This window comes from Salmo salar, chromosome ssa14 (assembly GCF_905237065.1).
Source record: "Salmo salar chromosome ssa14, Ssal_v3.1, whole genome shotgun sequence".
Lineage (NCBI taxonomy): Eukaryota > Metazoa > Chordata > Actinopteri > Salmoniformes > Salmonidae > Salmo > Salmo salar.
The window spans coordinates 34089622-34112661 of record NC_059455.1 but is presented as its reverse complement, the minus strand read 5'-3'; the positions used below and the strand labels follow the sequence as shown (position 1 = coordinate 34112661).

The 23040-nt window shown below is 41.8% G+C and overlaps 2 protein-coding genes across 2 annotated transcripts; both read left to right on the top strand.

Annotated features, from left to right (window-relative positions):
• The first annotated feature begins 3554 nt into the window (after positions 1-3554).
• Positions 3555-6512, top strand: LOC106569389 (oocyte zinc finger protein XlCOF8.4). Its single transcript, XM_014140717.2, has 4 exons — positions 3555-4012; positions 4115-4236; positions 4400-4514; positions 4730-6512. Exons 1-4 carry the CDS (start codon positions 3799-3801, stop codon positions 5827-5829), a joined length of 1551 nt encoding a protein of 516 aa, XP_013996192.2. The 5' UTR covers positions 3555-3798; the 3' UTR covers positions 5830-6512.
• Positions 6513-11275: 4763 nt separating this feature from the next.
• LOC106569392 (zinc finger protein 333) lies at positions 11276-18277 on the top strand. The gene is made up of 4 exons (XM_014140722.2): positions 11276-11873; positions 14783-14904; positions 15068-15182; positions 15394-18277. Exons 1-4 carry the CDS (start codon positions 11669-11671, stop codon positions 16494-16496), a joined length of 1545 nt encoding a protein of 514 aa, XP_013996197.2. The 5' UTR covers positions 11276-11668; the 3' UTR covers positions 16497-18277.
• The last annotated feature ends 4763 nt before the right edge of the window (positions 18278-23040 follow it).

Below are 23040 nucleotides of genomic sequence, written 5' to 3'. Positions count from 1 at the left end.
GTTCTCTTGATAAGTTGTGAAATGGACCATTTTCCTGTCAAAATGTAACGAGTACTTTTGGGTGTCTGGGAAAATGTATTGAGTAAAAAGTACATTATTTTCTTTAGGAATGTAGTGAAGTAATAGTTGGCAAAAAAGATACCCCAAAAACCTGCTTAAGTAGTACTTTAAAGTATTTTTACTTAAGTACTTTGTGTGTGTGTGCTTACACTATTTCTCTGTGTTTCTGTATGGGTGGGTTGGTTTGTGTGTGCGGGTCCTGTTCTGGTCTTGGAGGTGAACCCACACTGCTCCAGTAAACTGGTGTGTGGCGATGCACTGGGCCAGCTCTACTTCCTCTCCGGGAGAGAATAACCAGTCATTGTATACACACACTGCTCCATACACACACAGAGCCATAATTAACTTACTCTCTCGCAGATATATCAGTACTGCTGTGCTGTTATGCATATTCTCTCATGCAGCTCAATTAACACCACCTGCTATCTTCTACACACGATCTAATATGCATACTCTCTAATACCTCTACTAACACTACCGTTCAAAAGTTTGAGGTCACTTAAGAAATGTTCTTGCCTAGAAGGCCAGCATCCCGGAGTCGCCTCTTCACTGTTGACGTTGAGACTGGTGTTTTGCGTGTACTATTTAATGAAGCTGCCAGTTGAGGACTTGTGAGGCGTATGTTTCTCAAACTAGACATTCTAATGTACTTGTCCTCTTGCTCAGTTGTGCACCGGGGCCTCCCACTCCTCTTTCTATTCTGGTTAGAGCCAGTTTGCGCTGTTCTGTGAAGGGAGTAGTACACAGCGTTGAACGAGATCTTCCATTTCTTGGCAATTTCTCACATGGAACAGCCTTCTTTTCTCAGAACAAGAATAGACTGATGAGTTTCAGAAAAAAGTACTTTGTTTCTGGCCATTTTGAGCCTGTAATCGAACCCGCTAATGCTCCAGATACTCAACTAGTCGAAAGAAGGCCGGTTTTATTGCTTCTTTTATTAGCACAACAGTTTTCAGCTGTGCTAACATAATTGCAAAAGGGTTTTCTAATGATCAGTTAGCTAATCCAAGTTTTTCATTTTAAAAGGCTAACACAACGTGCCATTGGAACACAGGAGTGATGGTTGCTGATAATGGGCCTCTGTACGCCTATATAGATATTCCACAAAGAATCAGCCGTTTCCAGCTACAATAGTCATTTACAACATTAACAATGTCTACACTGTATTTCTGATAAAATTTATGTTATTTTAATGGACAAAAAAGTAGCTTTGTTTTTTAAAGAAAATACATTTTTAAGTGACCCCCAAACTTTTGAACGGTAGTGTACATAGAGTTGAAGTCGGAAGTTCACATACACCTTAGCCAAATACATTTAAACTCAGTTTATCACAATTCCTGACATTTAATCCTAGTAAAGATTCCCTGTCTTAGGTCAGTTAGGATCACCACTTTATTTTAAGAATGTGAAATGTCAGAATTATAGTAGAGAGAATGATTTATGAGCTTTTATTTCTTTCAACACATTCCCAGTGGGTCAGAAGTTTACATGCACTCAATTAGTATTTGGTAGCATTGCCTTTAAATTGTTTAACTTGGGTCAAACGTTTCAGGTAGCCTTCCACAAGCTTCCCACAATAAGGGGTGAATTTTGGCCCATTCCTCCTGACAGAGCTGGTGTAACTGAGTCAGGTTTGTAGGCCTCCTTGCTCATACACGCTTTTTCAGTTCTGCCCACACATTTTCTTTTGGATCGAGGTCAGGGTTTTGTGATGGCCACTCCAATACCTTGACTTTGTTGTCCTTAAGCCATTTTGCCACTACTTTGGAAGTATGCTTGGGGTCATTGTCCATTTGGAAGACCCATTTGCAACCAGGCTTTAACTTCCTTGCTTGAGATGTTGCTTCAATATATCCACATCATTTTCCTGCCTCATGATACCATCTATTTTGTGAAGTGCACCAGTCCCTCCTGCAGCAAAGCACCCCCACAACATGACGCTGCCACCCCCGTGCTTCACGGTTGGGATGGTGTTCTTCGGCTTGCAAGCCTCCCCCTTTTCCCTCCAAACATAACGATGGTCATTATGGCCAAAGAGTTCCATTTTTTGTTTCATCAGACCAGAGGACATTTCTCCAAAAAGTACGATCTTTGTCCCCATGTGCAGTTGCAAACAGTAGTCTGGCTATTTTATGGCGGTTTTGGAGCAGTGGCTTCTTCTTTGCTGAGTGGGCTTACAAGTTATGTCGATATAGGACTTGTTTTACTGTGGATATAGATACTTTTGTACCCGTTTCCTCCAGCATCCTCACAAGGTCCTTTGCGGTTGTTCTGGGATTGATTTGCACTTTTCGCACCAAAGTACGTTCATCTCTAGAACGCGTCTCCTTCCTGAGCGGTATGACGGCTGCATGGCCCCATGGTGTTTATACTTGCGTACTATTGTTTGTACAGATGAACGTGGTACCTTCAGGCGTTTGGAAATTGCTCCCAAGGATGAACCTGACTTGTGGAGGTCTGCAATTTTTTTCTGAGGTCTTGGCTGATTTCTTTTGATTTTCCAATGATTTCAAGCAAAGAGGCACTGAGTTTGAAGGTAGGCCTTGACTCCAATTATGTCAATTAGCCTAACAGAAGCTTCTAAAGCCATGACTTCATTTTCTAGAATTTTCCAAGCTGTTTAAAGGCACAGTCAACTTAGTGTATGTAAACTTCTGTCCCACTGGAATTGTGAAACAATTGTTGGAAAAATGAATGTGTCATGCACAAAGTAGATGTTCTAACTGACTTGCCAAAACTATAGTTTGTTAACAAGAAATTTGTGGAGTGGTTGAAAAACGAGTTTTAATGACTCCAACCTAAGTGTATGTCAACTTCTCACTTCAACTCTATGTACATGCCTTTAAAAACCTAAGAGAAGGACCTCAATGTAAATCAGCTATAATGCATGTAGTTTGCAATAGTTACTTGAAATATATAAATTAAGTTTAATTTTAAGTTCACATGAAACTAGTTTATCGTCCGTTGTTCCCCAGCTGTGTGTCAAACAAGTTATTTCCCTTTTCTATCCTTTAATAAATACCATACCACATTTTCAGAATGGTTTCATTAGGTTGGGTGGATGAGAATGGAGATGACAATATTTGATCGTATATAAACAATGAATTTGTATGAATGGTTGAAAAGTGTTTTTGTATTTTACCACAATGCGTTGTGCATTATAAATGCAAATAGCCTTGGTTGCATTTATAATCATGTCTGCCACTGCACTCTCCCCAACATGTAGCCATATCTATTTAACTAAAAACAGAAGTTTTACTATCTGAATTCTTTGTCGTATTTTCTTGTAAATAGATATGGCTGCCCTACATGCAGACAAGAATCCACCTAGCCCAAACCGCCGCATGGTGGCGGTACTTTTCCTTTTACGTCGTTTGTAACATGACAAACGACGTAAAATAAATAATACCGCCATCCTGCGGCCGGTTGGGCTTATACACCCTGGTGCTTTGCCAGTGTCAAACTATACCACATTCGAAGGGCTGTTGCGGTCTCATATTTACGGTAATACCTTATGAGTTGAACGGAAGTGCGATTACATACGAATATCCCACTTCCAACGTTGCTGCTTTTTATTAACAACATTGTTTGCGTTACTCGATCTCTTCTTACACATGCCAAGTTGGGCCATTTGCCATAGTGTTAGAACTTTAAATAAACTGATTGTTTCTTACACATTGGCTAGTTAGAGAATTGTATTCTATTTACTTATTCACAGAGAATACTGGGCTGGACAAGATGGCCAGCTGCAATTTTCAGGCGCAGTTGGTATCCATTCTGGAGGTATTAGCTAAAGCAGCTGTAGCAGAAATAAACAATCGTGTAGATGATAGCTGTGCCGTTATACGTTTGGAAATGACCCAAAGCCAGCGAGATATTGATGTACTGAAAAGGAAGTGTCAAATGATGGAGAGCGAGCTGAAGAAGACACGAGGACGAGTCAGGAGAAAAGGTAGTAGTTCTTCACGGTAATTTGATCGCATCATGAACAAATGAATAAAAACACAAATGTGTGAATAATCCTAATAATTGACTGAATACAATTATTTTCCAGGTTTTTACCCCATGTTATCAGAGAGATCTTCATATCCAGTCAAGATTGTTTTGAACAAGCAGAGGAGTAACTCACAGTGGAGAGACAGCAAGATGGCTGTTGAAGGGGACTCTCAACCCCAGGTGTGATACATCACCTTTTACAATTATAGAGACCTGGCTGGCCTGTTGGATCAATTCTGTTATTGGAATATCAGGGGAATTTACCGCTTTCGTGTGATTCATGAGTATGAAAACGGTTAGATATGGTGTGTGTCCTGAGTAATAACCTCAGTCCCTGTTACAGCCTACAGATGTGAAGCAGAGAGTGGAGACTGAACCCATACTGATCAAAGATGAGGAGACTGCAGAGGATGTGTGGAAGACTGACCCTAAGGAAGAGCTCAGGATCACTGGAGAGGGTGGGTGTGACCATAAGGGGCACTGCTCTGTCTGTCTATGGAAGACTGAGGGTGTGGTGGTATGCACGTTCCAAATTGCTACATTGCTGTCAGGTGCTTCATGTTCTGGCATATGGAGTGCACGTACACACACAGTCAGTTCTAAAGCAGTCGTATTTTGCAACTGTTAATGGTCTTTTATAATGTTTAATTTATGTTTATCCCAAAATCTTTAGAATCTGGTTCCAAGCCTGGGAAACCACCATCCTTTGAGCAACGGCACTGTGATGAGGACTTCATCACACAACCCAACATATCTCCCAGAGACTCAGTGGAACATTACCCAAATTCTGATCGTCCAGAGGAACCAGGCACACCCCAGCTCACGTCTACAGAGGTGTTCAGCGCAGAGCAGCACCGGCCAGATGAGGACTCACTAGACCTAGTGATGGTGAAAGAGGAGGAGCTGGATCAGACCACGACCCTGGCAGGTCCTGACCAGTTTGTTATGGATGAGTCTGATGGGCAGCTGTGGACCTCTGTGGATCCAGGCAGAGACACTGACCCTGATGGCCACCCAGATTTCTCCTTTCATTCCACAGAAGAGTACTCTCAGAATATCTCAATTTTCCCATCTCATAGTGGGCTGCCATCTGTTCCTACTATGACAGATGATGTAGGGCCATCGCTTCACTCTTCTATAGGAAAACCACATGCTAACATGTTCAGTGCTGCAAAACACATGAAAAGACATGTCATGACATTGGCTGATGAGACTAGACAACAGACGCCAGAGGGACAGAGCAGTGAGATGCTGAGCTCAAATAATGAAGGAAATAGTTTAGCTCTACAGCCAAGACTGCATCAATACAGGGCTTCAGAAGCGACTGTGCGATTGAGTGAGTGCATGACAGGGTCAAACATGGCCACCACCTCCACCTTCTCTGGATACAGCCTGAGTCGCAGTAGTTTTAACATGGTGAAGAGAATGAGGACTCAGTGGTCGGGCGGCACCACCGAGAGGCGTTTCAGCTGCACCTTCTGTGGGAAGAGCTTCCAGCGTCTCTGCCAGCTTAAAGTACACCTCCGGAGTCACACCGGAGAGAAACCGTACACCTGCGAACAGTGTGGCAGGAGTTTCACCCAGCAGTGCAACCTGATCAGACATGCTCTGGTCCACAGTGGGGAGAAACCGTATGAGTGCACACAATGTGGGAAATGCTTCACCCGGCGCTCCAAAATGACGTCACATCAGAGAACTCACATAGGAGAGAGTCCAGGTTCTCAATTCATGGTACCCGCATACCCTGGGGATCCACACACAAGTTTAATGTAATCTCAGAACAAATAGGAACATCATTTCAGTTTTTCTGTAACACTTTCTACATGGAAATATGGTACAGAAGGTATTTTGACAAGCTTTTCCTCCCAATTGATTTGTGCTTTTCTTGTTTGACTGTTGAAGGCTTGATTTTGAGAGTCAGTCCGTGCTTTTAGATCAATAATACTAATACATGAGACCTATATGTAGCACTTTTCAATGACCCAAAATCACTTTACAATTGTAGAAGGAAAAAAAATGATCACAACAAGACGACACCAGACGAACAGCAGGAGAAACAAAGAGAAGGGGGAGGGGCTTAAAGGAAAATAGTATGATGTGTAGGTGCTTTTTTTCAATTAGATTTGCTCAACTCCTTCCTGTGTCTTTTCTCCCTAGTCCTCTCTCGCCGCCTTTGTAAAAAAACGTCAAAGATAATGGAGGAGAGGGGATGAGGAGAGTGATGTGGATGAAAATGTGCTTTTATGAAATGAGATGGTCCTTATCCATCAGGCAAAGGACATTTACCGGGGTGGATCCCAAAATATATGTGTAAAGTGATGAAAAAATGAAGTTAGTTTTGCAATACATTTTATAGATAAAAGGTTAAGTAGCATATTGTTTTTAAATGTGTGCATACTTTTCTCTAACGACAATACAACAGCTGATTCAAAGGGTGTGTGGCAGATATTTCAAAACTCTTCAGTGCTAGGATACACTTGTGCTTCCTCGCCAAAAGGGGGGCTATCAAGAATGGGAAGACGTCTTAGTTTGCCTACTAACGATTAGAGTACCACAGTATGAGTCATAATACCCATAAATCCTAGCGGTCAAACTTAAATGGTTTCTATTGTTTTTCCACCATAACTTTTTCCCATTGGGGATTTTAGAAACACTTAAAATAAGGACTGTGTTTCATGTAGGCTTACCCTGGCATGACGTTTTGATAACCGTGTAAACCTCTCTAGGACAAGGTGACTTTTATCAATATATTCGCCTGTATTTACACCCCCAAAATGTAATGCTAATTAGCTGCTAATGTGGCTATCATATGAACTATAAATGCTATGATGATCTAGACGAGACTGCCGAGGCAAAGGTAAGAATCTCTGGATTAACTATCTGTTAGTTAAATGTAGTAATAAATAATCAGGCAAAATGTTTTTCAATTGACAATTCTGTGAACTGTCTTGTGCAAGTTGTAAATTGACACAATACCTGTTAGCAAAGGCTTCAGTTAGAGATGACATGCAGGAGCTTGCAGTGATTTGTAGTTTTGCATGATGTTTACGTTGACGCTAATTAGCATTTTCGAATCTTAGAGTAAATAGAGCCGAATATATTGATAAAAGTCACCTTGTCCGAGAGAGATTTACATGGTTATCAAAACGTTAAGATAATCCATCCACCTGACAGGTGTAGCATATCAAGAAGCATGATCATTACAGAGGTGCACTTTGTGCTGGGGACAATAAAAGGCCACTCTGAAATGTGCAGTTTTGTCATACAACACAATGCCACAGATGTCTCAAGTTTTGAGGGAGTGTGCAATTGGCATGCTGACTGCAGAAATGTCCACCTGAGCTGTTTCCAGATAATTCAATATGAATTTCTCTACCATAAGCCGCCTCCAACGTCTCAATATATGGTACCCGCATACCCTGGGGATCCACACAGAATTTTAATGTCGTCTCAGACCAGATGGAACAAAGTTAATAATTGCATCATTGTTTTGCTAACTTTTTCTATGGGAAAATTTGGTACATAAGGTATTTTGAGACATTTTGACAAGCTTTTTCCTCCTAATTATTTGTGAAATGGTTTTGATGTTTGACTGTTAAGGGCTCCTCATTTAAATTTTATTTTAAGAACCTATTTTTAAAAAACATTTCTCATTTACAATGTGACTCCAAAATGACACAATACATTATTTATTATTAATTTCTATTGGGCACAACATAATCCGGAACACACCCAAAACAAACTGCACATGCATCCAACACGTTTGTAGAGTCACAAGCTTGATTTAGTCATTGCGTGCTAGGAATATGGAACCAAATACTAAACATTTGACTAAATGTAATACACTACAGTTGAAGTCAGACATTTACATACACCTTAGCCAAATACATTTAAACTCAGCTTTACACAATTCCTGACATTTAATCCCAGTAAAAACTCTGTCTTAGGTCAGTTAGGATAACCACTTTATTTTAAGAATGTGAAATGTCAGAATAATAGTAGAGAGAATGATTTATTTGAGCTTTTATTTCTTTCATCACATTCCCAGTGGGTCAGAAGTTTACATACACTCAATTAGTATTTGGTAGCATTGCCTTTAAATTGTTTAACTTGGGTCAAACGTTTCGGGTAGCCTTCCACAAGCTTACCACAATAAGTTGTGTGGATTTTGGCCCATTCCTCCTGACAGAGCTGGTGTAACTGAGTCAGGTTTGTAGGCCTCCTTGCTCGCACACACTTTTTCAGTTCTGCCCATACATTTTCTATAGGATTGAGGTCAGGGCTTTGTAATGGCCACTCCAATACCTTGACTTTGTTGTCCTTAAGCCATTTTTCCACAACTTTGGAAGTATGCTTGGGGTCATGTCCATCTGAAAGACCCATTTGCGACCAAGCTTTAACTTCCTGACTGTCTTGAGATGTTGCATCAATATATCCACATCATTTTCTTGCCTCATGATGCCATCTATTTTGTGAAGTGCACCAGTCCTTCCCGCAGCAAAGCACCCCAACAACATGATGCTGCCACCCCCGTGCTTCACGGTTGGGATGGTGTTCTTCGGCTTGCAAGCCTCCCCCTTTTTCCTCCAAACATAACAATGGTCATTATCGCCAAATAGTTATATTTTTGTTTCATCAGACCGGAGGGCATTTCTCCAAAGCTTTTCAGGTTATGTCGATATAGGACTCGTTTTACTGTGGATATAGTAAATGATGACAAGCATACCCATAACATGATGCAGCCACCACCATGTTTGAAAATATGAAGAGTGGTACTCAGTGATGTGTTGTGTTGGATTTGCCCCAAACACTTTGTATTCAGGACATAAAGTTAATTTATTTGCCACATTTTTTGCAGTTTTACTATAGTGCCTTATTGCAAACAGGATGCATGTTTTGGGATATTTTTATTCTGTACAAGCATCCTTCATTTCCAGCAGCAGCATACCACCCTGAGACAGCAGCATACCACCATGCATCGGAGATTAGATGCTGCTGGAAGTGGTGTTGGAGGGCCAGTAGGACGCACCCTTTCCTCTTGTCTGAAAAAAATATCCCAATGGACCAGGGCAGTGATTGGGGATATTGCCCTGTGTAGGGTGTCATCTTTCGGATGGGATGTTAAATGGGTGTCCTGACTCTGTGGTCACTAAAGATCCCATGGCACTTATCGTAAGAGTAGGGGTGTTAACCCCGGTGTCCTGGCTAAATTCCCAATCTTGCCCTCATACCTTCACCTAATCATCCCCAGCTTACAATTGACTCATTCATCCTCTCCTCTGCAACTCTTCCCCAGGTTGTTGCTGTAAATGAGAATGTGTTCTCAGTCAACTTACCTAGTAAAATAAGGGTTAAATAGAAAATTCACTCTGTCATTTAGGTTAGTATTGTGGAGTAACTACAATCAGTGGGGTAAAGTACTTATGCAAAAATACTTGAGTACTAAAGTTGTTTTTTGTGGTATCTGTACTTTACTATTTATATTTTTGACAACTTTTTACTTTTACTTCACTACATTCCTAAAGAAAATAATGTACTTTTTACTCCATACATTTTCTCTGACACCTGAAAGTGTTTGTTACATTTTGAATGCTTACCAGTACAGGAAAATAGTCCAATTCACACACTTATCAAGAGAACATCCCTGGTCATCCCTACTGCGTCTGATCTGACTCACTAAACACAAACAATTAATTTATAAGTTGTCTGAATGTTGGAGTGTGCCCCTCTCTAAAAAAAACAAGAACATTGTGCCATCTGGTTTGCTTAATGTAAAGAATTTGAAATGATTTATACTTTTACTTTTGATACTTAAGTATATTTATTACCAAATACTTTTACTCAAGTAGTATTTTACTGGTTGACTTTCACTTTTACTTGAGTCATTTTCTATTAAGGTATGTTTACTTTGACTCAAGGTTGACAATTGGGTACTTTTTCCACCACTGACTACAATGTTATGCCGTCCTCTGTTTCTCCTATCACAGCCATTAAACTATGTATCTGTTTTTAAGTCACCATTTGCCTCATGGTGAAATCCCTGTGCTGTTTCCTTCCTCTTGCATATGAGTGAGGAAGGCCACCTGTATCTTTGTAGTGACTGGGTGTATTGATACACCATCCAAAGTGTAAGTATTAACTTCACCATGCTCAAAGGGATATTCAATATTTTTATTTATTTATTTCACCTTTATTTAACCAGGTAGGCTAGTTGAGAACAAGTTCTCATTTACAACTGCGACCTGGCCAAGATAAAGCAAAGCGGTGCGACACAAACAACAACACAGTTACACATGGAATAAACAAACATGCAGTCAATAATACAATAGAAAAAGTCTGTATACAGTGTGTGCAAATTAGGTAGGATAAGGGAGGTAAGGAAATAAATAGGCCATAGTGGTGAAATAATTACAATATAGCAATTAAACACTGGAGTGATAGATGAGTGTGCAAGTAGAGATACTGGGGTGCAAAGGAGCAAAATAAATAACAGTATGGGGATGAGGTAGTTGGATGGGCAATGCACAGGTGCAGTCTGCTTTTAGAATGTTTTTATTTTATTTTACCCATCTACCAATAGGGGCCTTTCTTTGTGAGGCATTGGAAAACTTCCCTGGTCTTGTGATTTAATTTGTGTTTGAAATTCACTGCTCGACTGAGGCACCTTACAGATCATTGTAAGTGTGGGGTACAGCGATGAGGTAGTCATTCAAAAATCATGTTAAAACACTATTATTGCACACAGTGAGTCCATGCAACTTATGTGACTCAAGCAAATTTTTACTTCTGAACTTATTTAGGCTTGCCATAAGACAATTCAACTTTTCATTTTGAATTAATTAGTAAAAATGTCTAAAAACATAATTCCACTTTGACATTATGGGGTATTGTGTGTATGCCAGTGATACAAAATCTAAATGTAATCAATTTTAAATGCAGGCTGTCACATAACATCATGTGAAAAATGTCAAGGGCTGTGAATACTTTCTGAAGGCCTATTATGCATTAATAACTAAGTGAGCCACTGCATTTATTTTTGTCTATAGATATGGCTACCTTACACTGTATATGCAAATAAGAATATACCCTGTTATTTGCTGGACAGTGCAAATTTATAACATTTTTGAAGGGCTGTTGCACTCTCATATTTACGGTAATAAATACTAAACTTAACGAGATGAACTGAAGAGCGATGGCAGGGGCTTCAAGACTTCACCGTAGAAATACTACAAGGACTATTGTCGCTAGGAAACGTCCCGCCCTCACAGGAGTCGTTTGAGCCTGTGTAGATTTGAAATTAGATTTTTTTTAATTAAATGTTACAGAAAAGTAGGTTGATTTTGTTTGGTTAATTTCTTTTTTGATAGTTTGTAGGTTTTTTATATTCATATTTTATCCTTATTATTCACCCGCACAGTAGGTGGCGGAATGCACATCACGTTGATGCGAACGCCATTATACCATAGAAGAAGAACAATTGCGCGTATCTCCTGCTTCACTACATTGTTGTCATTTATTAACATACACGACTTGTTTTTTGCACGTTATCTTGGAAATTGAATACTATTTACTTCACACAGGGAATACGCATCTGTAATTTGGGCTGGACAAGATGGCGAACTGCAATTTCCAGGCGCAATTGGTATCCATTCTAGAGGTATTAGCTAAAGCAGCCGTAGCCGAAATAAACAAACGTGTAGATGATAGCTGTGCTGTTATACGTTTGGAAATGACCCAAAGCCAGCGAGATATTGATGTACTGAAAAGGAAGTGTCAAATGATGGAGAGCGAGCTGCAGAAGACGCGCAGACGAAAAGGTACTGTTAGTTATTTTGTATGGTAAATGTATAGCCTGGAACGTCGACGTTGAATTATATTGTATTCAACGTCCGGCATAAATGAGCATTTGGATCAGGAAAGTTGACTCACGATCTCTACAAATCAGAATGTAAAAAAATGGATTAATTTACTTTACCGGTTGGTCCATTGGCATGTAGGAATGTGTGAGAGCCACAGGAAAGTATAATAAAATCAACTTTTCAAAGTACTTGTAGTTTATTCATTTTTCGATCACCTGCAGCATACACACAATTTGAAAATACATACACGCCACCAGCATACTTGCCAAACTCCGGTATGGTTTTGTGCATGCTTCAGGTTATAGAAATTTGAATGCACTATTTATTTAACTAGGCAAGTCAGTTAAGAACAAATTCTTATTTTACAATGACGACTAAACCCGGATGATGCTGGGCCAATTGTGCGTTGGCCTATGTGACTCCCGATCACAGCCGTTTGTGATACAGCCCGGGACCGAACCAGGGTCTGTAGTGATGCTGCGGCGCTCGGGAACGCTTTGAAACGTTGATTTAATTATACTTTCCTGTGGATATTGTCTCACAATCATATTTGATTGTCACATGCGCCGAATACAACAGGTGTAGACTTTACCGTGAAATGCTTACTTATGAGCACTTTGCCAAAAATGCAGAGTTAAAAAGTAAGAACAATTTGCTAAAATGTTTTGATTAAAAATAATAACACAATAAATAACAATAATGAGACTATATACATTGAGTACCGGTACATAGTTAATGTGCAAGGTAGTTGAGGTAATACAGTTGAAGTCGGAAGTTTACATACACTTAGGTTGGAGTCATTAAAACTCGTTTTTCAACCACTTCACAAATTTTGGCAAGTCGGTTAGGACATTTACTTTGTGCATGACACAAGTCATTTTTCCAACAATTGTTTACAGACAGATTATTTCACTTATAATTCACTGTTTCAGAATTCCAGTGGGTCAGACGTTTACATACACTAAGATGACTGTGCCTTTAAGCAGCTTGGAAAATTCCAGAAAATGAAGTCAGGGCTTTAGAAGCTTCTGATAGGCTAATTTACATCATTTCAGTCAATTGGAGGTGTACCTGTGGATGTATTTCAAGGCCTACCTCCAAACTCAGTGCCTCTTCGCTTGACATCATGGGAAAATCAAAAGAAATCAGCCAAGACCTCAGAAAGACAATTGTAGACCTCCACAAGTCTGGTTCATCCTTAGGAGCAATTTCCAAACGCCTGAAGGTACCACGTTCATCTGTACAAACAATAGTAGGCAAGTATAAACACCATGGGACCACGCAGCCGTCATACCGCTCAGGAAGGAGACGCATTGTGTCTCCTAGAGATGAACGTACTTTGGTGCGAAAAGTGTAAATCAATCCCAGAACAACCGCAAAGGACATTGTGAAGATTCTGGAGGAAACCGGTACAAAAGCATCTATATCCACAGTAAAACGAGTTCTATATCGACATAACCTGAAAGGCCGCTCAGCATGGAGAAACCACTGCTCCAAAACTGCCATTAAAAAAGCCAGACTACGGTTTGCAACTGCACATGGGGACAAAGATCGTACTTTTTGGAGAAATGTCCTCTGGTCTGATGAAACAAAAATAGAACTGTTTGGCCATAATGACCATCGTTATGTTTGGAGGGAAAAGGGGGAGGCTTGCAAGCCGAAGAACACCATCCCAATCGTGAAGCACGGGGGTGGCAGCATCATGTTGTGGGGTGCTTTGCTGCAGGAGGGACTGGTGCACTTCACAAAATAGATGGCATCATGAGGCAAGAAAATGATGTGGATATATTGAAGCAACATCTCAAGACATCAGTCAGGAAGTTAAAGCTTGGTCGCAAATGGCTCTTCCAAATGGACAATGACCCCAAACATACTTCCAAAGTTGTGGAAAAATGGCTTAAGGACAGCAAAGTCAAGGTATTGGAGTTGCCATCACAAATCCCTGACCTCAAACCCATAGAAAATTTGTGGGCAAAACTGAAAACCTGACTCAGTTACACCAGCTCTGTCAGGAGGAATGGGCCGAAATTCACCCAACTTATTGTGGAAGCTTGTGGAAGGCTATCTGAACCGTTTTGACCCAAGTTAAACAATTTAAAGGCAATGCTACCAAATACTAATTGAGTGTATGTAAACTTCTGATCCACTGAGAATGTGATGAAATAAATAAAAGCTCAAATAAATCATTCTCTCTACTATTATTCTGACATTTCACATTCTTAAAATAAAGTGGTGATCCTAACTGACCTAAGACAGGGAATATTTACTATGATTAAATGTCAGGAATTGTGAAACTGAGTTTAAATGTATTTGGCTAAGGTGTATGTAAACTTCCGACTTCAACTGTATGTACATGCAGGTAGGGGGAAAAGTGACACGGCAATCAGGATAAATAATACAGAGTAGTAGCGGCGTATGTGAGTGTCAGTGTGTGTTTTGTGAGCTTATGTAGTGTTATGTTGTGTGTGTTGGAGTGTGAGTGTGCATAGAGCCGGTGCAAGAGAGTCAGTGCAAGTAGTCAGAGAAGCCATTTGATTAACTATTCAGCAGTCATATGGGTTGGTGGGTAGAAGCTGTTTAGGAGTCTTTTGGTCCCAGACTTGGCACTCCGGTACCGCTTGCCGTACCGCTTTTCTTTCCAGCAAAAGGAACAATGACAACTGGTAAAGTAAGTTAAAATATAATTTTATTCAACATTCTGGCTTGTGAGGTCGTGAGAGAACTTTCCTGATCCAGACACTCATTTATGCCTGATGTAGAATTCAAGGAAATTTTACGTCGCATCTCCAGGCTAGTAAATTAATTGTATATGCAAAACCCAAATGTGTGAATAGCCTAATATTTGACAGAAAACAATTATTTTCCAGGTTTTTACCCCGTGGCTTCAGAGAGATCTTCATATCCAGTCAAGATTGTTTTGAACAAGCAGAGGAGTACCTCACAGTGCAGAGACGAAGAGCTGGCTGTTGAGGAGGACTCTCAACCCCAGGTCTGATACATCACCTTTTACAATTACAGAGACCTGACTGGCCTCTTGGATCAATTCTGATATTGGATTATCAGGAGATTTTATCACTTTTGTGTGATTCATGAGTATGAAAAGGGTTAGATATGGTGTGTGTCCAGAGTAATAACCTCAGTCCCTGTTACAGCCTACAGATGTGGAGCAGAGAGTGGAGACTGAACCCATACTGATCAAAGATGAGGAGACAGCAGAGGATGTGTGGAAGACTGACCCACAGGAAGAGCTCAGGATCACTGGAGAGGGTGGGTGTGACCATAAGGGGCACTGCTCTGTCTGTCTATGGAAGACTGTGTGGTGGTATGCACGTTCCAAATTGCTACATTGGAATTAGGTGCTTCATGTTCTGGCGTATGGAGTGCACGTACACACACAGTCAGTTTTAAAGCAGTCGTATTTTGCAACTGTTAAGGGTCTTTTGTAATGTTTATTTTATGTTTATCCCCAAATCTTTAGAATCTGGTTCCAAGCCTGGGAAACCACCATCCTTTGAGCAACGGCACTGTGATGAAGACTTCATCACACAAACCAATATATCTCCCAGAGACTCAGTGGAACATTACCCCAATTCTGATCGTCCAAAGGAACCAGGAACACCCCGGCTCACATCTACAGAGGTGTTCAGCACAGCGCAGCACCGGCCAGATGAGGACTCACTAGAGCTAGTGATGGTGAAAGAGGAGGAGCTGGATCAGACCACGACCCTGGCAGGTCCTGACCAGTTTGTTATGGATGAGTCTGATGGGCAGCTGTGGACCTCTGTGGATCCAGGCAGAGACACTGACCCTGATGGCCACCCAGATTTCTCCTTTCATTCCACAGAAGAGTACTCTCAGAATATCTCAATTTTCCCATCTCATAGTGGGCTGCCATCTGTTCCTACTATGACAGATGAAGTAGGGCCATCACTTCACTCTTCTATATGGAAACCACATGCTAACATGTTCAGTGCTGCAAAACACATGAAAAGACATGTAGGGACATTGGCTGATGAAACTAGACAACAGATGCCAGAGGGACAGAGCAGTGAGATGCTGAATTCAAGTAATGAAGGAAATAGTTTAGCTCTACAGCCAAGGCTGCATCAATACAGGGCTTCAGAAGCGACTGTGAGATTGAGTGAGTGCACGACAGGGTCAAACATGGCCACCACCTCCACCTTCTCTGGATACAGCCTGAGTCACAGTAGTTTTAACATGGTGAAGAGAATGAGGACTCAGTGGAGATCAGGCGGCACCACCGAGAGGCGGTTCAGCTGCACCTTCTGTGGGAAGAGCTTCCAGCGTCTCTGCCAGCTCAAAGAACACCTCCGGAGTCACACCGGAGAGAAACCGTACACCTGTGAACAGTGTGGCAGGAGTTTCACCAAGCAGTGCAATCTGATCAGACATGCTATGGTCCACAGTGGGGAGAAACCGTATGAGTGCACACAGTGTGGGAAATGCTTCACCCGGCGCTCCAAAATGACGTCACATCAGAGAACTCACATAGGAGAGAGTGCAGTGTCTCAATACGTGGCACCTGCATACCCAGGGGATCCACACACAAGTTTAATGTAATCTCAGAACAGATGGAACTAATAGGAACTTAATTGCATAGCTTTCCGCTAACACTTTCTATGTGAAAATGTGGTACAGAAGGTATTTTGAGACATTTTGACAAGTTTTTCCTCCGAATTGAATTGTGAAATTGTTTTCATGTTTGACTGATGGATCCTCACTTTAATTTTAAGAACTTATTTACAACTGGTAACAATGTGTGTTTGTACCACAAAATCATAAAAACAATGTTATATAGTAAATAATCATATTGATTTCATGAGAGTCAATTTGCGCTTTTAGATGAATGATAATACATAGGACCTATATAGCGCTTTTCAATGACCCAAAGTCGATTTGGAATTGTAGAAACTAAAAAAAAAAAAACAGATCAATTCAAGATAACACCAGCAGGGGGAAACTAAAAAAAATGAAATAGAGAGGCTTAAAGTAAGGGAAAATAGTGTGATGTGTCCTGAGTCCTCGTCTTTTTTGAAAAAGGTCAAAGGTAATGGAGGAGAAGCGGCGAGGAGACTGATGGACATAAATGTGCTTGTATTTAATGAGACAGTCCTTGTCCACCTGAGCATCATCAGGGAAGGACGTTTACAGGGATGGATCCCAAAATAAATGAGTAAAGTGATAATTTGTTTAAGTTAGTTGTGCAAGACATTTTATAGATAAAATGATAAATAGCATATCGTTTTTAAAGGTGAACTGCACTCACCGATTCCGCTTGTGATGCTTCCGGTGCTCATTTAAGAAATGCAGCAGCCATTCCTGAAGGCCAAAATAGTTGTCTTTGTGGTTTAATGTGGATGTTTCTTTGCCCTTCAATCACAACAAACAAACAGGGGCAATGGTGAGTAACAGTGAGTTAAGATAGCTTTGAATCGGGACACCTAGTCAGTTGTACAACTGAATGCATTCAACTGAAATGTGTATTTTTTTAGGGGTAATCAGAGAGGAGCGGGGGGCTGCCTTAATCGACATCCACATCATCGGCGCCTGTGGAACAGTCTTGCTCAGGGATAGGATGACAGATTTCTAACTAGTCAGCCCAAGGATTCGGTCAAGAAACTGGTGACTGGCCCAACGCTCCTACCCACCAGGCTACCTGCCTGACTTAGAAGTTTTGAAGTTGACTTCTGATCTCAAGATGATCTGCTAATTCAGTTCTATGTGTAGGCTAAAGCCTGTGTTGATCTTGTGTTTAGCCAACCTGACAGCAGCTAGCTAGCTAGCAAAGTTTCAGGATAGGCTAGCTGGCTGATATTTCTCTGTCAAATCAGTTACAGTGCATTCAGAAAGTATTCATATCCCTTGACTTAATCCACACTTTGTGTTACAGCCTGAATTCAAAATGTATTATTTAAAAAAAAAAATACACTACCCCATAATGACAAAGTGAAAACATGTTTTTTTGCAAATGCATTGAAAAATTAAATACAGAATACAGTATTCACACCCCTGAGTCAATACATGTTAGAATCACCTTTGGCAGCGATTACAGCTGTGTCTTTCTGGGTAAGTCTTTAAGAACTTTGCACACCTAGATTGTACAATATTTGCACATTATTCTTTTTAAAATTCTTCAAGCTCTGTCAAGTTGGTTGTTGAGCATTGCCAGACAGCAATTTTTAAGTCTTGCCATAGATTTTCAAGCAGATTTAAGTCAACTGTAACTAGGCCACTCATTAACATTTTAATGTTGTCTTGTAAGCAACTCCAGTGTATATTTGGCGTTGTGTTTTAGGCTATTGATATTATATCCAGGACATAAAGTTTATTTCTTTGCCACATTTTTTTGCAGTTTTACTTTAGTTCTTTATTGCAAACAGAATGCATGTTTTGGAATATTTTTATTCTGTACAGGCATCCTTCTTTTCACTCAGTCATTTAGGTTAGTATTGTGGAGTAACTAAAATGTTAAGCCGTCCTCCATTTGATCCTATTAGTCATTCAACTCTTAACTGTTTTAAAGTCACCATTGGCCTCGTCGTGAAATCCCTGAGCAGTTTTCTTCCTCTCTGGCAACTGATTTAGGAAGTCTGGCTACTGAGGACGCCTTTTATCTTTGTAGTAACTGGGTGTATTCATACACAATCCAAAGTGTAATTAGTGGTTATGGTCGGATTCGCGTTTATCGTCGAAGGAATGAGCGTTACACCGAGGCCTGTACTCTGGAGCGGGATCGATTTGGAGGTGGATGGTCCGTCATGGTCTGGGGCGGTGTGTCACAGCATCATCGGACTTAGCTTGTTGTCATTGCAGGCAATCTCAACGCTGTGCGTTACAGGGAAGACATCCTCCTCCCTCATGTGGTACCTTTCCTGCAGGCTAATCCTGACATGACCCTCCAGCATGACAATGCCACGAGCCATACTGCTCATTCTGTGCGTGATTTCCTGCAAGACAGGAATGTCAGTGTTCTGCCATGGCCAGTGAAGAGCCCGGATCTCAATCCCATTGAGCACGTCTGGGACCTGTTGGATCGGAGGGTGAGGGCTAGGGCCATTCCCCCCAGAAATGTCCGGGAACTTGCAGGTGTCTTGGTGGAAGAGTGGGGTAACATCTCACAGCAAGAACTGGCAAATCTGGTGCAGTCCATGAGGAGGAGATGCACTACAGTACTTAATGCAACTTTTTTTTTGACCTGCCCTCTTTATTCAGGGACACATTATTCAATTTCTGTTAGTCACATGTCTGTGGAACTTGTTTAGTTTATGTCTCCGTTTTTTATTTTATTTATTTCACCTTTATTTAACCAGGTAGACTAGTTGAGAACAAGTTCTTATTTGCAACTGCGACCTGGCCAAGATAAAGCAAAGCAGTTCGACACATACAACAACAGAGTTACACATGGAATAAACAAAACATTTAGTAGAACAAAAAACAAAAAGTCTATATACAGTGAGTGCAAATGAGGTAAATTAAGCCAATGAATAGGCCATGGTGGCGAAGTAATTACAATATAGCAATTAAACACTGGAATGGTAGATGTGCAGAAGATGAATGTGCAAGTAGAAATACTGGGGTGCAAAGGAGCAAGATAAATACAGTATGGGGATGAGGTAGGTAGGTAGGTAGATGGGCTATGTACAGGTGCAGTGATCTGTGAGCTGCTCTGACAGCTGGTGCTTAAAGCTATTGAGGGAGATATGAGTCTCCAGCTTCAGATATTCTTGCAGTTCGTTCCAGTCATTGGCAGCAGAGAACTGGAAGGAAAGGCGGCCAAAGAAGGAATTGGCTTTGGGGGTGACCAGTGAGATATACTTGCTGGAGCGCGTGCTACGAGTGGGTGCTGCTATGTTGACCAGTGAGCTGAGATAAGGTGGGGCTTTACCTAGCAGAGACTTGTAGATAACCTGTAGCCAGTGGGTTTGGCGACGAGTATGAAGCGAGGGCCAACCAACGAGAGCGTACAGGTCGCAATGGTGGGTAGTGTATGGGGCTTTGGTGACAAAACGGATGGCACTGTGATGGACTGCATCCAGTTTGTTGAGTAGAGTGTTGGAGGCTATTTTATAGATGACATCACCGAAGTCGAGGATCGGTAGGATGGTCAGTTTTACGAGGGTATGTTTGGCAGCATGAGTGAAGGATGCTTTGTTGCGATATAGGAAGCCGATTCTAGATTTAATTTTGGATTGGAGATACTTAATGTGAGTCTGGAAGGAGAGGTTAAAATCTAACCAGACACCCAGTTATTTGTAGTTGTCCATGTATTCTAAGAGCCGTCCAGAGTAGTGATGTTGGACGGGCGAGCAGGTGCGGGCAGTGATCGATTGAATAGCATGCATTTAGTTTTACTTTCGTTTAAGAGCAGTTGGAGGCCATGGAAGAGAGAGAGTTATATGGCATTGAAGCTCGTCTGGAGGTTAGTTAACAGTGTCCAAAGAGGGGCCAGAAGTATACAGAATGGTGTCGTCTGCGTAGAGGTGGATCAGAGAATCACCAGCAGCAAGAGCAACATCATTGATGTATACAGAGAAGAGAGTCGGCCCGACAATTGAACCCTGTGGCACCCCCATAGAGACTGCCAGAGGTCCGGACAACAGGCCCTCCGATTTGACACACTGAACTCTATCAGAGAAGCAGTTGGTAAACCAGGCGAGGCAATCATTTGAGAAACCAAGGCTGTCGAGTCTGCCAATAAGAATGTGGTGATTGACAGAGTTGAAAGCCTTGGCCAGGTCGATTTAATACGGCTGCACAATATTGTCTCTTATCGATGGCGGTTATGATGTCGTTTAGGACCTTGAGCGTGGCTGAGGTGCACCCATGACCAGCTCTGAAACCAGATTGCATAGCGAAGAAGGTACGGTGGGATTCGAAATGGTCGGTAATGTATTTGTTAACTTGGCTTTCGAAGACGTTAGAAAGACAGGGTAGGATAGATTTGGGTCTAGAGTGTCACCCCCTTTGAAGAGGGGGATGTCCGCGGCAGCTTTCCAATCTTTGGGAATCTCAGACGATACGAAAGAGAGGTTGAACAGGCTAGTAATAGGGGTTGCAACAATTTCGGCAGATAATTTTAGAAAGAGAGGGTCCAGATTGTCTAGCCCTGCTGATTTGTATGGGTCCAGATTTTGCAGCTCTTTCAGAACATCAACTATCTGGATTTGGGTGAAGGAGAAATGGTGGGGGCTTTGGCGGGTTGCTGTGGAGGGTGCCGGGCAGTTGACCGGGGTAGGGGTGGCAGGTGGAAAGCATGGCCAGCCGTAGAGAAATGCTTATTGAAATTCTCATTTATAGTGGATTTATCGGTGGTAACAGTGTTTCCTAGCCTCAGAGCAGTGGGCAGCTGGGAGGAGGTGCTCTTATTCTCCATGAACTTTACAGTGTCCCAGAACTTTTTTGAGTTAGTACTACAGGATGCAAATTTCTGTTTGAAAAAGCTAGCCTTAGCTTTTCTAACTTCCTGTGTGTATTTGTTCCTAACTTCCCTGAAAATTTGCATATCACGGGGGCTATTCGATGCTAATGCAGAACGCCACAGGATGTTTTTGTGCTGGTGTAACAGTGTAGGTTCCGTCCCTCTCTTCGCCCCAACCTGGGCTCGAACCAGGGACCCTTGCACACATCAACAACTGACACCCACGAAGCATCGTTACCCATCGCGCCACAAAAGCCGCGGCCCTTGCAACGCAAGGGGAACAACCACTTCAGGTCTCAGAGCGAGTGATGTCACTGATTGAAACGCTATTAGCGCGCACCACCGCTAACTAACTAGCCATTTCACATCGGTTACACTGGTCAAGGGCAGACAGGTCTGGAGTGAACCAAGGACTATATTTATTCCTAGTTCAACATTTTATGAGTGGGGCATGCTTATTTAAGATGGTGAGGAAGGCACTTTTAAAGAATAGCCAGGCATCATCTACTGATGGGATGAGGTCAATGTCATTCCAGGATACCCCGGCCAGGTCGATTTGAAAGGCCTGCTCGCAGAAGTGTTTTAGGGAGCGTTTGACAGTGATGGTGGTCGTTTGGTCGCAGACCCATTATGGATGCAGGCAATGAGGCAGTGATCACTGAGATCTGGATTGAAAACAGCAGAGGTGTATTTGGAGGGCGAGTTAGTTAGGATGACATCTATGAGGGTGCCCGTGTTTACGGATTTGGGGTTCTACCTGGTAGGTTCATTGATAATTTGTGTGAGATTGAGGGCATCAAGCTTAGATTGTAGGATGGCCACGGTGTTAAGCATGTCCCAGTTTAGGTCACCTAGAAGCACGAGCTCAGAAGATAGATGGGGGGCAATCAATTCACATATGGTATCAAGGGCACAGCTGGGGGCAGAGGGAGGTCTATAGCAAGCGGCAACAGTGAGAGACTTGTTTCTGGAAAGGTGAATTTTTAGAAGTAGAAGCTCGAATTGTTTGGGTACAGACTTGTATTGTAAATACAGAACTCTGCAGGCTATCTTTGCAGTAGATTGCAACACCGCCCCCTTTGGCAGTTCTATCTTGGCGGAAAATGTTATAGTTTGCGTTGGAGATTTCAGGGTTTTTGGTGGTTTTTCCTAAGCCAGGATTTCGACACGGCTAAGACATCCGGGTTGGCAGAGTGTGCTAAAGCAGTGAGTAAAACAAACTTAGGGAGTAGGCTTCTAATGTTAACATGCATGAAACCAAGGCTTTTACGGTTACAGAAGTCAACAAATGAGAGCACCTGGGGAGTGGGAGTTGAGCTAGGCACAGCAGGACCTGGATTAACCTCTACATCACCAGAGGAACAGAGGAGAAGTAGGATAAGGGTACGGCTAAAGGCTATACGAACTGGCCGTGTAGCTCGTTCGGAACAGAGAGTAAAAGGAGCAGGTTTCTGGGCATGATAGCATAGATTCAAGGCATAGTGTACAGACAAAGGTAAGGTAGGATGTGAGTACATTGGAGGTAAACCTAGTCATTGAGTAATGATGAGAGAGATATAGTCTCTAGAGACGTTTAAACCAGGTGATGTCATCGCATATGTAGGAGGTGGAACAACATGGTTGGTTAAGGCATATTGAGCAGGGCTAGAGGCTCTACAGTGAAATAAAACGGTAATCACTAACCAG

Coding starts and splice junctions, on each gene's coding strand:
- LOC106569389 (XM_014140717.2), top strand. CDS start 3,799: ATGGCCAGCTGCAATTTTCAGGCGCAGTTGGTATCCATTCTGGAGGTA. Junction 4,013..4,114: donor AGGACGAGTCAGGAGAAAAG/GTAGTAGTTCTT, acceptor ATTATTTTCCAG/GTTTTTACCCCATGTTATCA. Junction 4,515..4,729: donor GCTCAGGATCACTGGAGAGG/GTGGGTGTGACC, acceptor CAAAATCTTTAG/AATCTGGTTCCAAGCCTGGG.
- LOC106569392 (XM_014140722.2), top strand. CDS start 11,669: ATGGCGAACTGCAATTTCCAGGCGCAATTGGTATCCATTCTAGAGGTA. Junction 11,874..14,782: donor GAAGACGCGCAGACGAAAAG/GTACTGTTAGTT, acceptor ATTATTTTCCAG/GTTTTTACCCCGTGGCTTCA. Junction 14,905..15,067: donor AGGAGGACTCTCAACCCCAG/GTCTGATACATC, acceptor TCCCTGTTACAG/CCTACAGATGTGGAGCAGAG.